Here is an 18,520-nt window from a genome sequence, read left to right on the forward strand (position 1 = left end):
CAAACTTTAAGGTAAGAGTAAAAGGATTAAAGTGCATGAAGGTGCCAGGAGCATGGAAATGGGACTATACACATACTGTAACACACAAGCACACATATTAGGACACAAATAGCACAAACAACTATGTTTTCTTTATCTTTTTCACTGATGTGCACACACACACACGCACGCACGCACGCACACACACGCGTGCACACTCCAAAGATTAAAGGATAAAACTGGCATTGTTTTTATTACTAAGGACAAATCCCATGAAAAGACTGAAACCAACAATGAATTCACTGAACTAATGATCACTAACTGTGCCATGTCTGACAGAGCTCATCTCCATGATGCAGACACACTATCATGCAGAAAATATTAAAAACACATAATTGAGCCATATAATTGCTTGCTGGTGACATTTTGCTTCATTTTGAGTGCAGCCTTTTCTTCTCAGCAGTACAAACAGGCAGCCTGTGATGAGCCCCTTTAGTGATGTCTGCCCAACACAAAGCCACTTCATATCATGAAAATGTATTTATTTGCATAAAACAAACCAATCACACAGCCCATGTTTACCATAATGCAGGAATGTGACGATCAACCTCATGCTTCTGGATGCATTGTAATAGGTTTTGAAGAACACTGAAGTTGGCTATACAGACAATTATTGCAAGAAGGATAAATTCATCTTTTATGAAAAGGGTGAATATCTCCATTCAGTGTTCTCCTTTAAGACACAATATAAATGTGTCTCTACAGGAAAAAACATCTGGGTCTGAGCGACATGCTCAGGCTTCAGCTGGGAGAACTACGTCATGAGAGAAAAAACTGCACCGAAGAAAAAGAAGAACAAAGGTGCAAGACATGAATAATTTCCTGACCACGACCTGACAACCATCAACGTGGACAATTTCTATTTCATATCTGGCCACTGGCACTATGGCAACTCACAAGCTTGTGGGGAGGGAGGGAGCCAGAGAAACAAATGAGTGTAAAAGACTTCAGGGTCACACTGCATTACTTCTTAACATAAGGGTGCACATGTCCAACAGGGAGGGGAATTGGCTGAGGCAGATCTCTAGGCACATATCAAGTAATGAAACTGGGGGCAAGAAGTTCATGGGGGGGGGCTGCATGGAGGGAGGATAGAGAGCTCAGTGTGAAGAAAATGGCATGGGCAGAAAGGAGAGTTGTGCAACTGTGTGTAAAGCTGCTCCGGCAGAGGGAGTGGGCTCAGGCATGCTAATCGATAACTGGAGGATAGCGGGAGGAGACAAAAGCTGTCTGATGTCGCTGTTACCATCAGACACCATGCTGATGTGCCACTTTTGTAGTATGTGGCTCAGTCTTCATGTTAAAACAGCTTGTGAGCTTGTGTAGTGACCATCATCGAATTTTGAGTAGAACAGCTTTGATAAAGAGTAATTATTGTTCCTTACTTTCACTTTTTATTAAAAATATAATGATACTGGAAACATATACGTGTTTATGAAGAAAGCACATCGATTGATTGAAACCTTAGTCCTATTTTAAACCTAAAATATTTTTCTGATAAAACAAAAATGATCAGCTGAAAAGTAAACATATATTTAATAAAGCTGTTCACAGTTGTATTTAGCTCAATTAATTTGTATTCTAATGATAATTATGAAATATCGCACATATGTTAAGTGCAATAGACAGTGCTGTAATCACTGTTAACCTCAATTATTCAATACACTACATGTGCTGTTATTTCACTGGTGGCCTGCACTGGCTATTTTTAACAATGCTGCTGCTTTTGCTTTTCATGTCAAAGCAAAAATAACAAAAGGCCCATCAATCAGGAAGCTGCAGGGTGAGAATGCATCAGCATGTATGGAGCTGCACAACCTGACACTGGCAGCACCATAAAGCTCTTTGGTGGTGCTTCAAGAAAAACAGCTTTGACTTCAAGTGTTGTATTTCACACATCACAATGCCTGTGCTTGCCTGTCATTACCTCTGCTGTTAGAAGAGGTTTGTGGATTACAGACACATTTGACCCCCAATCTGACATTTGTTGAATCTTTTTTTTTTTTAGAGTTACTGATCACACAATTGAGGCACATTTGTATGTTTGGAGCATGGAACAAGGTGAAATTATCTGGAGGCAGTGCTAATGTGCTCCGTCAAGTACAGAAACCCACTAGATGTAATTGGAATAGAAACACCAAAGGCAAAACATCCACCCAAAGTAGCTCTCACAGCCTCCATGTAAAACCAAAGAATTAAAAAACAGCACAGGCTGAGAATATGCAAGAACAAGTGAAATTATACAGAAAGAGAGTGTGACTGGCATCCGGAACCATCCTGTCACAGACCGTCAGTGTCTCCTGTGGGTGAAGGTCGTCTCTTTGAAAAAGCTCTAAAATATTGGTTTCTTCAGATTACCGGTATCTCAGGATGACAACGCTGTAGGTACATTACTTCTCTACTGTGCTGACAGAACTTGGTCAGCTTGACAGGCTGCAGCTCTCCCTCCTCTGCTTCCTTGCCCTCAGGTGCTGCGATGCCATGCTCTGTTGCCAACTAATTACCCATGTCACTCTGAAAGGAGATGAGGGGAGATCCCCAAGCAGAAGTGACAGATGGCTTCACTGCTCGGCAGCCCAGTGTTACTGACTGAAATGATGTCACAGCCACTTCAGCCGCTGATGCAGCTACAGTAAAGATGGGATGGACAAAAGACAAAGACTATTTCTTCTCTTGCTCCTTGATTACTATCACTCTTTCTCTGCATGGATCTTCACTGCATTTTTATCTGCAAGGCAGCTCCACTGGATCAGTGTTTGAACGGGTGAATGAGAGACAAATCGTTTGCTATTTGTCCATTAAGGTAGAAAAGCACTACATAGGTGTGCATACCCAAGGATTAAATAATGTTGAATTAGACCTGTAGTGAAAGATGTGCTTTAAAGATATGAGCCAATTTCCAGCCCTCCTCTGATAGCTGGTAGTATTTTTAATTTCAGAGCCTCTGATCATAGATTAAACAGACTGAGTCTACAGGCACAGCGGTGCTACAGTATGTCACAATGACAATAGTAATATGATGAAGTTCACCATCTTACTTTAGCATATTAGCATGCTAACATATGCAAATCAGAACAAAACACACATGCAAAAAAAAAAAAGAAGTAACAATTTGACGTATTTCAGTATTTCTGATACTGATGTGGCCAAAGGGAATGGTTGGTTAGTTAGTTAGTTCTGGTATTGGACAAATGAATAATTTTACTTGTGGCAGATAAAAAGTTATCACCAATTTTTACCTGTTGGAGGAAATGAATGTCTAATCACAATTACATCCAGATAAGTGCCACCACTGTTGCACAAATGACAGCGCTGGTGACGCCACAGTCAAAAAGCTCTGTCGTCTATCGTCCATGATGCTGCAGCATGTTTAACTTCCCTGACTATGAAGAACATGACACACGCCTTTTTTTTTTTTTTTTTAAAAGTAATATTCTGCCCTTCGTGCAGACGCTTCACTTCGTTGTGGAACATTTATGGCACATTAACATGTTTTATGCAGCAACTTCTGCTTCACACAAACAGCTTCTGGAACTTCCTGTTACTTTTGGTCAACTTCCTCTATAGCTTAAACCACAACTAGGGGCAACATTGCTTGTCCTCAAAGGACAGCACAAGAAATATCTAAAAGACATAACATTTTGATTTGGGGGGAAGTGTCAAAAAATAAAAATAAAAAAATCTTAAAGTACTTCAAAAAACATTTACAATTAGCTGAGGTGGAAGAGTTGGCACAGCGATTAAAGCAGATTGGAATGCATCATGTTAAAGCATCAAATTGGCACGAAGGAGCAGGGAGACTTACATTCCTTAATTCAACACACATAAGACATTTTCCACCATGATTTTTTTTTTTTTTTTTTCCATTTTCACCATTTGAGGATTGACTGGCATTCTTTTAATTAAGGCATCATCATAATTAGCACCACCTCCCAGTATAGAAGTGGGTCGAAAAATGCTTTCATCGTTATTTTCAGCTTGAACATTTGCGCTACACCTGGACGAACACCCGTTTATTGCTAACATGCTAATTGCATAATTTAAGTTTCACAGGTGAACACAAGAGTGTTGCCAGTTAGAGAGAGTTATGTGTCGTAAACCAACAGCTTGAGTCCACTGTAATGAAGCTCCCAAAGAAGCTAATTTGTCAAAGTAGATGCTAAACATAACAACAATCCTGTCCACATAAGAACCACAGCAGGACATCCAGTGATTTTAAATTTCTTTACAAAGCCTGTGTGGGCAAGTGAAGAGCAGGAAATGTAAATAGATCCAAGGCTGAGGGAGTCTGTGGAAGCACAACCCACATAATGATCTGCCAATTTAATAGCATGTGAGAGAGTTAAAATAAGGGATGGAGTGAAATGTTCCCTTCTTCTATTCATTAATAGTCACAGAAAAGAGATTTACGGATGTTCAGCATCTGCCATTAACTGGCCAATTTAAGAAGGCCATAAAAAAGCAGAATATGTACACTGGGTTGTTTTGTGGCGGTGCAAGCAAAAAGGGATATGGCTGGAAAAATCCACTAGCCTTTATTTTCATTACATTTTATCTAAGGCTGAACATTTTATTTCCTGATGAACAGAGACCAATATTAGCCCTAATGGATGATACTGATCTAATGGAACATCACTGCACACTTACATAAAAGTTCATATACCCATAACATTCAACTCAACTCTCCCTCTCTCCGCTGTGCAATAAACACTCAAACACACACACACATGCATTTTGACTATATTCAGCCTTTGGAAAGTACTGGCCCTAACCTTGGCTGATGTTTTTTTTTTTTTTGCAAGTTTCTGTCAGACTTGCTGCTATTTTCTAAACATTTCTGATGATGCTCCCAATGGAGACAGACTGCAGTGATTCAATACCATGACAGCAATTAGTGGGGTAAATAATAGCATGGCCAGCAAAAGCACTTTCACCACAGCATCTTCCCCCACCTCACTGATCTCCCTAGTCCGTTCTTATCAAAGCAGCTTTTCGTCCCAGCCTGAAATATAGGATCAAAGAGCAGCTCGAACTCATCAGTGGCCTTACCTCTTCCCCACAGCAATGCATCAGTTCTCAATAACAAGTGCACATTATCATCAGCCTGTCTGCTCCAGCTTCACACCACCCACCAGCAGAAAAGAATCGACAGCAAATCTAGTCTTGTACACAGTGATTTTCCTGAGCAGCCAGTGTGAAGCCTGAGCAGTTCTGAAAGATCATGGTGCTGAGAAAATGTCCAAGGCAGGACTGGACCTGTCTGGATCCTCTTATTGCAGCTCGAACCAGTCTGGCAATTAATACGCTTATATTTTTAGACGAAAGCACTCTGTGTGAGTGGAAGTGCGCATATATACGTTATCGCTATGGAGCCAGTGAGCTGTGGCAGGAAGAAGGTGCACAAGCTGTAGAGATGCTGTCAGACCCTCAGGCTGAAACAGTAGGTAGGAGAGAGAGCTTATCTGTGTGTGGACAAAGGTGATCAAAAACACTGTGTGGGCAACAGTGCTCTGACTGAGCCGCTGATCACTTGCAAGTTATTCACAACAAACAACAAAACATTTCCACTCAAGTAATAAGCTATTCTTTCTTAGGGGGACACATCATAAAACTTATCAGATGTGCAGCTTTGTACTGTATTGGACTAACTGCAGCAGGCCTGTCTACTGCTTGAAAGTCAGATGACAAAACAAAAAGTTAATGTAAAGAGCTCTACTCACCCGTGCAGCTCTTTGACAGAAACAGAGATTTTGAGGTCGTGTCCCAGCACATGTAGGGCTGTGAGGATGTCAGCCCATTGCACCATCTCACCCAGAGGACCCCCCTTCAGCACTTTGGGACTGAAGACATCTCCAGATTCCTCTGTCAGAAAACCCACATGGACTAAGATCTGAATGCAGAAGGAAGAAGAAAAGTCAGGGCAAGAGAAGACTGCTCCAGTCAGCACTGAGCATGATGTTTTTTAATGGAGTGTATGCATTTTTGTTAAATTGTCTCTGCATCATTATTACAGCAAACAATCTATTACTTCCATTAATTTTTGATTTTTCTATTCAGACAGCCTCCAGTCCCACATGGTGAATAATTGAGATTTCATAGAGCAAAAGATTCACATATAAATAAGTTCTGATATTTGGCATGGATCAGTAATGTCACATTTTAAATTGAGTATCTAATGAAAGCAAGAAAGCAAGTGACAGCATATTCACATTAATTTAACTCCCAAGAAATACAATCAGCTTGAGTCAAAATGAAAATTGACCTGCTGAAAGCTAATTGATATGCAGAACAATACATGAGTACATGAGCGCTTTACCTGCTGATGGGGAAGAACGGATTTTCCAGGCTGTTAAATATGTAATGAAATTAGATTTTTCAACAGATGGCAACATTTAATTATTTTTCTTAGCTGCTTGTACTTTGAAAACACAGAATTATTCACCTGTGAGTCCACACTTTTCTTCACCTGGTTGTTCAGGGGCATTACAGCAAGTGAGAAAGAACCCTTCTCACACCTGTCTGAACACACCTTTCTTCAAATTATTTGACAAAAAAAAGGGTTTCATATTTCTCTGACATGTTTCTCCTCAAAAATCTATTTCTGAATAATTTGGAGGGGATCAACAGAAGTGGAGTGGCAGCTTCGTTTTATATCAACAACATCTAGGTTTAAAAGATGCTAATGAGGTTTTGACAGTTGTCAAATCATTTTAGCTTCTTACTATAACTGTTCCCATGTTTCACTAAGTGACTGGCCTAAATTTGTTTAAAACGAATGCTTTACAGTTATAAATCTTATAACAAGATGGGGTCTCTGTTGGTGGTGGAGGGGAAGTCTCATATTTGGACAGCACTGCTTTTGCTATGCACAGACACCGACAGGGTCAAAGAACAAAGCAAAGCCAAGACACGATCTTTTTAAAAGGAGGAAAACACAGGAGCGTTTGTAAATGTCACTGGTTCCTTTATTGCCATTAGGGGTTCATTATTACACAAAGAAAAGATGTTCTTGGAGAAATGTATATTGACAGGGAAACAGACTTCAACCCAACACTGACACCAGCAGGTGAATGAGGGACACAGTAAACAAACTTCCTCTGCAGCTCGTATGAAATGAGTATCAGTGGAATCACACCAGCATCTGAAGGACCTACGGTGACAGTAACAAGTAGGTTTACATGCTCTATGATGTATCGCATATGGCCAGAAGTGCAGGTTTGATTTGTCATTCAACAAGCTTAGTGCTGGACAAGATGTTTGTGTTCAGTAGGGGAGGTAATCTAGATTCTTGTTTACAGTCTGTGGCTCTTGTGTTGTGCAGCAAACTGCTGTTAGTCAGTGTAACCATCTGTCGGTGACATTCGTGTTACAGCTTTGCACTAAGAAAATATGCAATTTCACTTCACTGGATTCAGTTGGAAGCACATGATTCATTTTACCCTCCATATATTTCATTCTAGCCAAAAACAAACCATCATGTTCAATTAATTGTGTTTCAGTATAATCATATCACTTCTGATTGATAGTTGGCTGCACCATTACTTGGATACCAAGACAAGGGTATTTGAGGTTATATCAGGGGCAAAATAAACAAAGAACAGAGAGAGAGTGAAGGAAGCAGAAAATAGAGAAACAGGTTGGCCAGAGATGCTCCATAAAACACCTCTCTCCTCCACAAATCTGTCTGCTTCTCAACAGCACTCTGTGTTTCAGCCATGGAAGCCAAGCCTACAGGGTTTGGTTAATGGACAGTAACCATTACTGTCAAACACACCATTACAATAAGCAAAGTCCTTTCCCCAGGGCGGATGAAGCAGACATTTGGAAAGAGTGTAACGTCATTAACAGAACAAGCTTTGATTTATCCAAGTGAAAACTGGCTGATGAAAGAGACTGATTAAAAAGGAACACAGCAGAACGCAAGAGCACTGCCAGCTTCTTTATATAAAGAGGCAAAACACAACAGATTAATTTATTTCATTCCTCATGTTTTAATTAAGCTTTTATAGTATCAATCCTCTAATCAGCTACAGAGGGGTTTGTGGACAGCTGTCCACATGTTCTGGGTAAAATGAGAGCCACAATACAAAAGCCACCCATTCTGTCCCCATACTGCTGGCAGAAGCAGACTACATATAAATTGCACTGTCCTATATTAATATGCTGCTTGATAAGAGCATGCATGCATGCAAATGAGAGTGATGAATAGAGCATCAGGCAAAAGAAACTTGAAATGCTCCAGATCACACTGTGCAGAGTAGATGAGAGAAAATCCACTAAAAGCTGCACACATTATTATCTGAGCGGTGGTGACTGACGGTGTTGTGAGAATGTGATAGTGATTCTAAATAGACAGTGATACAGGTGGTTCAAAAAAATGGTCATGTTTTAATATTAGTTATTATCTGTTTATACTGTTTTTAATGTCTGTGGGTCTGAAACAAAATGAACTGAATGATTGAATTGCAGACTTTACCAGCCACCGCAGCTTAACACATTTTCCTTTGATGTCACTGTCTTAACCAAAAAAAACAAGACTGCTGGCTCCCCACATACAGACACAGAAGAAAATATCAACACAATAAAATTAACTGTGTCATCAACATATGAAACAGCCTAAAAAAAGAAAAAAGCTGGCACTATCCTGTGGGCTTTCTGCAGGTTATAGTTCTATTTAATGTAACAAAAATCTTTGTAACAGATACTCAACATTTATTCTGTATTTCCTAATAGGCTATTCAAATTACCCACCTCAAGAACAAAATGATTTAAAACATATATTGTTGCAGGATTTTATATCCACCAGGAAGGACCAAATGTCATTTTCATTTCATCAGACGTGCGCTCCAGCGGGCGGTACTCTGACTCTTTGAGGAAATGTCCCTGTAAATGTCAGTGGTGAAAGTGCACTAAAGACAATCAAGGACTGCAAGAGGTTGCTCTCCATCATTATCTACTTATGTCTGTAACTCACCATACTGTGATTCAAACCGATTAGGCAAAGATAAAAGAAAATGTTACTCCAATAAAATGTCACAGCTGTTTTGGTAACTCAGCATGGAAGCATGTGGGCATTAAAAGGCTGTCTGGATTTCTTAGAACTGTTTGATTCAAAACATCCTCTGCTAAGAGCTTCTTTTTCTTTAATGCCTAAACAGATGGATTCGCATCACATCAAATAAAGAGCCGAGGAATATATTTTCAGAAAAAGAATTTACAAATCTATTGAAAATGAGAGAAGTAGGTTTTACCGGCTTATACTCTGCCGTCTTCTACAACCACTTCGAAAAGATAAAACCACAACACCGACACATTTTCTTTTTGTGCACTCATCCTCCGGTGTTTCCAGATGCATGGTTGTGTGTAGGAAATGCCTCACCCTTTTTTGCTCCCTCCAGTGGTTGCGGAGCTTGTCATCCAGGCGACGAGCAGCAGAGGCCCACTGTGCTGCTAGCCGGCGTATGCGTCTCTTCATGAAGCTCAGCGATTCCTTCCCAGTGCCCACCTGCTCCAGCAGAGTCCTGACGTCAGACTGGAAAACAGCCTGGATGACAGGAGCAATGAAAATCACTAAAAAGGGTAATAAGCGTTGAGAACATCATGATGTGGCCTTTTCACTAGTCTGCACTGGAAACTGCTGAAGAACAGGCTGATATTTGGCTTTATAATCAGGCTTGGGAGAAGAAGTGAGATACTAAAAAGTACAATAAAATAGATATTTAAGGATGTTTTTTTTTTTTTTTTGAATGGAACTATCTTCATTGGGGATGGTTAGGACTATAGAGTACAGTCTTATCTTGTTGTCTGCTTATGCCCTAGGGCTGAGCCTCTCAGACAGGTTGCCTGAGGAATCCCTCGATCAGCCTCACAAATAGTCTGCTCTCATTTTACACCTGCTCTTCACCACTAAAATCATTGAATCACAGTACAATACCAGCAGGCTAGTAATAATCACAGGAGTAACTGACACACAGACACAAAATGTCTGTCTCCCTAAAAGACATATACATTATAGAAGAAACTCAGATTCTCTCAAAGACAAAATCCATATGCGGAGCTGTGCTGTACTCTTACAATGCAGGTGAATTATTGCTCTCAAGTGCAGGTTGTGTACAGCACAGCAAAATTCAGAGCACCCAAGGGAAGTATTGGGATTAGCCTCAGTGTATAGAGGCTGGTAATTAGAGCAGAAGGTAGAGCTGCAGACTGAAGTCACATCAGGCCCAGTGTGCGGGCTGTAAATTACTCTGGAGAGAAACAAGAGGAGGAGATGGAAGCAAACGGTGGGATAGACCTTAAGTGGTGAGCACTGAGCATCACGTGGTTGATGCTGAAAATCAAATCATGCAGGAAAGAAAACAGCAAGGAAAACTGATAAGTGACAGCTAGCACCCTGAGATAGTGTCCGACCCTAAGACTCTTCCAGGAGCAATCTCCAAACAGAAAGCACCAGCAAATCCCTTCAACTGTGAGGATCATTTCAAAGCTCTGTGTGGCAGCACTGTCAAGCTACAAAATCTACTGTAGGAGTATCTGAAAAGCTTTTTATTTCATTTTTAGTTTTCTTTTCCACCATTTTCTCTATAATTTGGTCCTTTCATTTAAACACACCACACCCTGTCGCTGCCAAGAGCATTAAGAGAGTGTAGCTGGTACATTTCACATGCCAGTAAAGCTTTTAATTTAGAGGCTTTAGAGGCAAAGTCTCTGCTCTCTTATCAGCCTGACAAAACTGATGCTGTTCTTTTCAGGAGTGGGACTAACGTCTGTGCAGCGGCGGCTAATTGTTTTACCTCTCCCCCAGACTAAGCACCCTGTGCTACTTTGCAGTTTTTCTTATTTAACAAACAGTGGTGTGTAATTGAAAGGAATGACATGGAAATGTGTTACCTGTCTCTTGGGTAGAGGCTTCAGTGTGGGTGTAGCAGTCTGATTCCTCCAGACCAGTGGCGGGCAGAACCACTCAACTTCACTCAGGTAGATGAGGAAAGAGCAGTCAGAGCCGTCCACTCCATAAAAAGCGTAGCAAGGGTCCGAGGTCCAACGAGCACGCATCCACTGGAGTGCAAGGGCATTATCAGTTCTCTCATAAATATAAGGTTTATTCTCAGGGCATTATGAAGATATTAAACTCTTTCATCTGACTGAAGATGTAAAAATTTGTTTACATGTTCATCACATATGTTACCAGGTGAGTCATGAACAGATGACAAAGGGAGGTTTGCTGTATGGATGTGAGTTAGACAGAAGGACTTACATCCATCTTGCTGGGACAGTCTGGATAACGTGGATCTTTAGGAATCTCACACTGTCCTAATGGTCCGTCCCTAACTGGAGAGAAGAAAAATGCAACTCAAACACCAACAACAAAAGAAAAAAACTGCATGTTTGGAGACTTAAAATTCAAAAGAGAAAAAAATATGTAGCTAAAGTACATCTAAACTGTCTACTGCAGAATGTTTTGTATTTTAATGTTGACCTTCATTTCATTATTAAGAACATTTTTCAATTGATCAGATTTTAATCAGTGACAGCTTAATAAGACGGCCTTGCAATTAGACTGAATAGATAGGTTTTTACATTGTTTCCCCAGAGCATTACATCTGCATTACAGTTTAATATCTTCCTGCGTGTAGAATAAAAAGAGATAAATTAGAGCGTAAGGTTGGCTAACAAGCTCCTGTAAAAGCCTGGGCTCCCCTGCTGAATGGCCACATCTCTGTTTCAACCCACTCATTGGATTTACTATAGATAGACTGCTACAGTGTGATTCATAAAAATCATAATCCCCCTTCCCTCTCCTCTCTTCCCCATCTCGCCTGCCTCTTTCTGCTGCTTATCTGACTCCTTCTCTTTCTGCCTCCCTCCTGCCTTCTCTTCCTTCATTTCTTCCCCTTGAAGCCTGCTGCTACTAAGCCCAATTAAAAGGAGCAGTTCCTCCACACCAGCATTTCCTCCACACCAGCATGCTGCCAAGAGTCGAAGAGCACAATCACAGAGGAATAATTGCCATCCATTCTATCTGATTAGCATAACAGCAGACCTCTTATCATAAACAGTACAACTGCCTGCTACTGTCAAAACTTAGCCAGGTTGAGCTTGGCCTTATTTAAGTGATATCAAACAATATGACAAGTGAAGTCAAATTATCTGACACATTTTAATGAGACAGCAAGTTAAACTGTTTAAGTGAAATGGAGAACGAAGGCTAATAAAGAATGCTTACAGACCAGGATCCCATTAACTAGGTAGTAATTCATCAGCGAGATTAACCTGCAGTGGTGAAGTTATGATACAACAGCAACTGCAAAGCTTCCATCTCGACATAAATGGTGGTTTGCTATTTGAATGGGTAATGTGCTGTGAATAATGTCTGTCATGTTCTATATGATCAATCAGAAAGTACATGTTAGACTGAAGTTGTGCATTCGAGTGTTAGACAGGATCCAGGCTTGACAGTTGTGCTTATGTGGGTGGAAAGAAATGTCTTAAAATTGGATGGACCTGAAATGGATGGTGGAGATTTATCTGAAGAGCTCCAACTATATTTGATATTCCCCAGGTGTGAGAGTGTGCAGTGAGCAGGATGTGGGTGTGCACGTGTGCTTTAAAACCATACCTCTGCTGCCTGCCATGCTGCGCTGCAAGATCTGCTCCACCCTCACTGCCATGTCAGACATATTCTGGGCTATGGCCTGGATACGCTCCACAAGCCCTATAGGCTGAATCCTGATCATGAACACACACACAACACACACAAAGAGGAAGAGAATAACTAAAAATATTCCAGCAACCACCACCTTGTAATGACCTGAATTATTTTTAACCTGCAGACTTCAAAAGACAGCGAACATTATATTTCTTTTATGGTTTCCTTCCATGTAGCAGCATTTGTTCACAGTCAGTGTGAGACAGTGGAATGCTAATTGTCTAGAACTTGAGGCGTGAAATGAAAAAGCTTTTAAACACTGACAGATAATTTATTTGTTGAGATTAGAAAAAGTGACTCAGCATATTAAAGCAGGTCCCTGGGAGACAATTAGGTTGTTAGCAAATGTGTTTCAATGCACTTGACCTCTGTGGTCTATATGCTGTTGGCAAAACAATCAGGAGCCAATATTTACAATGGAGAGGTAAGACATGGGGGATGAAACACAAAGAATAAATTAGGAAGAAGGGGGTTTGGAATATGCATTGTAGTGCAGAAATCAGTAGCATGTCAAAGAGAGCCAGAGCAACAGCAAATCATCTGAATCATCTTTAGTCAGTTCAGAGCTGCAGTAGGTTTTATTTCTCCCTTGAACCTAAGACTTGCTATTGTATGTGCAGACTCCATCCATCCATCTTCTTCCGCTTATGCGGGACCTGGTCGTGGGGGCAGTAGCCATCTTCAGACTGTTTGTCTAAAACAATCTGAACTTTTCTGAATGATAAATGAGTGAGCTTGAAAATGTTTGGCAATTAACTCTAAGTAATGAGAATTAGTCTAAGTTTCTGTGAAAGCCTATCGGGACTGGGGGGGGGTTCACTTTTTCTGGTCATTTTTGTACATAAAGATTCACTTCGGTGAATATAGTCTATGGTCAGCACAAATGAACTGTCAATTACACAGACACACACACACACACACACACACGCACGCACACACACACGCACACACTTAAATCTTTCAAGTGCAGACAGACTTCTGTGGTCTCACACAGATCCTGTACTTACACTGCTGGGACCCCTACCCCTATGTACAGCTATCAGCTGTTGAACACCTAATTACTTTTTTAAAACTCTACTAATTTTTCCAGTCTTAGACTCACATTAATCTGAAAGGTCCACCCTGACCTTAAGTCATGCAGAGGTTTTTAATCACCTGTGTGAGGTAAAATGAAGCTATGGGATATCAGCCTGACACAAGTTGGTTTAAAGACTATTTGACCTTTGTCACTGTAACATTTCCAGTGTAGTCCCTGTGAGGCCAATTAAATGACTGTTATAACTATATGACAGAGTATATCCACAGGGCATTTTTCTGAGAAAATTAAATTCTGCAGATGTAATAACAAACTGCAGATACATTAATTATATGCACAGTTTTGGTCAGAGTCCAATAAATACTTTCCCCTCAGGCTTGTGGAGTCAGGTCAATTGAGCTGCTGCACTTCTTCTGTCACTGTACTACTATTTACACTTTGTCCAGTCATACTATTATAATTTGCACAAATGATTGCAACCCCTTTTCATATATTATCAAGGGGGGTTCTCTTATTATTACATGTGAGAGTGAGGAATCTATTGAAGTGGATCTCAGAGGAGATATTTCCTGACTTGTGAGGAAGAGGGAGGTGACGTCCAGGAGGAAAACAGGCAGCGGAGGCAAAAACGGGAGGGAGCTTCCTCTCCTCAAACCCTGAGCAGGTGCAGGCATGGGAAAATGTCTGTTGCCATGGAAACCACAGAGCACACATGACTCTAGGCTGGCAGCTTAAACTTGTCCAGCAAGACCCCTGCGCTTCCTACGACCGCCTCTTTAATTTCTCCAGCTGCTCGGGGAAAGGGCTGGGGTTTGTTTTAACACATATCATCATCTTCACCAGGTTTCCATGGCACGAGGCTCTATTCACAGAATGTACCTGCACTGCTGGGATGCCTCAGGGCTCTGGCCTTGGTAGTCATCCTTTTTTCACACCATCTCTGTGTCCAGTCAGGTCCTCCTCAGTCAGTGTTTTTATCTTACTAGTCTATTCTGAGATAAAGTCACCTTTGGCAAAAAAAAAAAAAAAAAAATCCTTCAGACCACCTCAAGTTCACCCTTGACAGTGCTGAGCTGCTGTTCTCTATCGGCCTATTTCTATCACCGCTGACAACACTGTCACGATCAAAAAACCCTGATGTGTCTTACAGCAATGCTACACCCAAGGCCGTTTGTTCACAAACTAAAGGCTTTTAGTTGAAGTAGTGGCACAAATTACCACAGTTCAGTTTCACTCATTTGAACAAGCAGTGCTGAGAGCAGTCACTTTAACTAACCATTGTGTTCTTTCCTAGGTGGTGGTGGTGGCAAGGCTGTCACGCTCCAGAGGCGCGCTGCCTAGATTGGTCAATAGGAGGCTTTCCTGACCTATAAATGAATTACTATCAGTTTTAACAATTTGTAGAGATTTTTGCACACATTTGCAAATCTGAGCTACAAATACCTGCTTGCATCCACAAATGGTTGCATTCACAAGTGTGCGTACACACACACATTGAGATGCACATTTGCAGATTGAGATACAAATCGGACTATACACACACAGATTGAGACAAGTACACAACTCTCCACAAGTAGTCTCTGTACATGTCTACAAATGAATATGCTGCAATATTAGCGCCACAGATTCAATTTAGTTAAAAAATGTGAGCTATACTGGACTGAAGGACATCCATCACGACAAATGGATCACATACTGTAGCGCTGGGATATTTACATATAACTACAATATTAATCAGTCATTTGGAGAACATTCTTATTGTTTTTTTATTATTACCATTATTTCCTAAATTTTAGGTTAATACAAAAAAAACATCAAATCTATGAAAAACACATTGGAAGGGATTTTATAGTAAACAAGTCTAAACGGAGAAATGTTTCTAACAGAGCAACTTCTATTTAACTACATTAGTAAAGTAATTATGGCAAGAAGCGTTCAACTAGTAACTAATTCATCATCAACTTTCTTCAAGTACATTTGCCAAACCATCACATGCTATGATGAAACTGGCTCTTATGAGGACCACCACAGGAAAGATTGACCTATGTGCTGCAGAGCATGAGCTCATTAGAGTTAGCGACCCCAGAAATCTCCAATTAACAGCAGACTAGAGCCCACATCAATGTCTGCCAGAAGTCAAGTAGCAGACACATCTCAACATCAACTGTTAGTATGAGACTCTGTGAATCTCATGGTTATTACAGAGGGAGGCCAATAAGAAGAGAATAGCTTGGGCAGAGAAACACCAGGAACAGACATTAGACCAGTGGGAATCTGTACTTCAGTCAAAATTTGTGGGATGCAGAGAAGGTGTACAGATGGTATCTGCATATGTGGTTCCCGCAGTAAAGCCTGGAGGAGGAGGTATAACGGTGTGAGGATGCTTTGTTGGTCACATGTTGGTGATTTATTCAGAATTCAAGAAAGACTAAACCAGTATGGCTACCACAACACTGTGCAGCAACAGGCCCTCCCATCTGGTTTGAGCCTAATGGGATTTGTTTTTCAATAGGCCAAAGACCTTCAAGACTGTTGGAAAAGCTTCATGAAGTTTTACTTTAATTGTTCTCTGCATGTACATCAGGCAGAGACGAGCTAAACAGTCTGGGCCACTGCTCTTCAAAAACATGGTAATTTCTTCACCAGCTCACCGCAATTTTCTAATGTCTGTTCTAGTGATGTTATGCTTTTCCCAGAAAGTTTTGAGGTCAACCATAAATACAGCAGGTTGCCTTTTGCATTAGGTTAATGGTGCTGGTCTACTAAGCTACAAAAGGAACATTTTCTTTTTATTTAGCAACGTGCAGATCAGTGCCATACCTGTCCAGGGCTGAGCTGAGCTCGTCCAGCCGGCGGCCGTCTGTGGTGTTACCCAGTTTAGACAGAGCGTCCATCCTCTTCATAATGATCTCCAGCATGTCACTAATTTTCCTCAGCACGCCACGAGACTCTTGGCCACCAAGTACTAAAAAAAAAAAAATTAAATAAATAAATAAATTGCAGACACGCTAATACCATTGTCTATAATTAATATCAATATAAAGCATAAAGAGGAAGAACAGAAGAGCTCAAGAACAGGGGCTAAGAGATAAATCAGAATAATTGATAAGGTATTTAAGTATGAATTTGACTCTGTGTGTCTCTGCATATGCACAGTATTTTTTTATAACCACATTTGGTAATATAATGTATAAAACGAGGTCACATGAACAAAACAAACTGCTCTTTGATTTTGATTTCTAGGAGGAGATTTCGTTTCTCTGAAATAATTTACTGTGTTAGCTGTACAGTTGCACCAGTGTAGAACATAACCAGCAAGGGCAAGTTTTAAATCAATTTTTTATGTCCTGTTTTACTGTTGGGTTATTTTAAAATATCACTTCAGTCTAGTCTCCTTTTTTTTTTGTACTTCATTACTAAACCAGCATCTCACAAGAACAGGCAAATTAGTCTGACAGTATTGGTTTCGTCTACCTGCTTGTCTCAGATTATTAATGACCTGACTGGTGGTAAACCAGAAAGACGCGGTTAGCAAACACCTAGTCAATTAACAGACCTGCAGCAATCGACAATAAGGTCAAAGCAGGCCTCACACTGCATCGGTACTTTGTCAAGATCCTGACACTGCACTGTTTTAAGCTCCACACTCAATGCCAACTGTAATTATTAACCCATAACTGCATCACACCTCAAAATCACATGTACCTTTGCTGCTAAGAAAATACAATTAACTTGTCGCCACAGGCAGAGCGCCTGAAGTCACTTGTAATAAAGAAAATTCAAATAATCAATATAAATAAAGCCACTCACTGGATGTGAATTTGTGGTTTGAATCACTGAGACAAATAGTAGAAACTAACAACGATATCATATTGTTCTTGAGGACTGAGAGAGAAAATAAAGTCTCACTTCTCAGCGTTCAGTCATCAATTGGATTAGGCTTTAGAAACTGCAATGTGTGCAGACCCACTTCCTCTGTCAGAGTTCATTTATCACTGCCCAGGCAAAAGTCACCTTTCGCAGGAAAAACTGTATTAGATCACAAGTAAATAAAATAAGGAAAGCGAGAAAAATCTCCCACTTCTCCTGGTTTCTGTTAAGATTTTAAAAAGGCAAGAGAAGCACACTGCACCAGGAACAAAAACTGCAAAGAACATTGCAATCATATACTACTGCTTAAAAGTGAAATGAATTATGGAGAGCCCCGACACTAAATTTCTTTGCCTTATTGTCCGTACGTATCTTCTTCTTTGATTTTGCACTGTTTCAGTCATTTGCAGAATATCATCCTCAATCAAACTGGCCCTAAAGATGTCTTCCTTTGAATAATTCAGTAGTTGCACCACAAATTTTCCTTCCTTTTCCACAGATAGAAAAGAAAACGTCTAAATGAATTCTTATTCACATCTGCAGCTTTATAGGAAGAGTCAAACAATAAATTTAGGAGGAAAATGCTACAGGACACAAAAGCAGGCAAGATTTAGCAAAGAGTAAAGCACCGCAAAGTAACATATCTGATATTACTATACAAAACCTGTTGCATGTTACAAACTAGAGAGCACAGAATCTCACAAAACCCTCATAACAAATAATGGTTTTAGCAATATAAATATATTATATGTAAGGGCTGTGATGAACAAGAAAATTCTTAATACTTGCTGTACCCCAAGGCTCCTCTATCAGCTGCAGTGTCCTTTCCACAGTAAATCTAAACAAAGCCTCTGGGCTAAAGTGTG

The 18,520-nt window shown here is 40.4% G+C and overlaps 1 protein-coding gene across 3 annotated transcripts in view; it reads right to left on the minus strand.

Annotated features, from left to right (window-relative positions):
• Positions 1 to 18,520, minus strand: part of mgat5b (alpha-1,6-mannosylglycoprotein 6-beta-N-acetylglucosaminyltransferase B) — a 46,286-nt gene that overhangs the window by 14,911 nt on the left and 12,855 nt on the right. For all 3 annotated transcript variants that reach the window (XM_026325135.1, XM_026325134.1, XM_026325133.1), the window contains 6 exons: positions 16,605 to 16,749; positions 12,659 to 12,768; positions 11,297 to 11,370; positions 10,930 to 11,097; positions 9,419 to 9,583; positions 5,760 to 5,929 (listed from right to left, as the gene is read on the minus strand). In XM_026325135.1, the coding sequence (XP_026180920.1) occupies positions 5,760 to 5,929; positions 9,419 to 9,583; positions 10,930 to 11,097; positions 11,297 to 11,370; positions 12,659 to 12,768; positions 16,605 to 16,749 (832 nt within the window). The remainder of the gene's footprint in view (positions 1 to 5,759; positions 5,930 to 9,418; positions 9,584 to 10,929; positions 11,098 to 11,296; positions 11,371 to 12,658; positions 12,769 to 16,604; positions 16,750 to 18,520) is intronic.

Source organism: Mastacembelus armatus, chromosome 8 (assembly GCF_900324485.2).
Source record: "Mastacembelus armatus chromosome 8, fMasArm1.2, whole genome shotgun sequence".
In the NCBI taxonomy this organism is placed as follows: domain Eukaryota; kingdom Metazoa; phylum Chordata; class Actinopteri; order Synbranchiformes; family Mastacembelidae; genus Mastacembelus; species Mastacembelus armatus.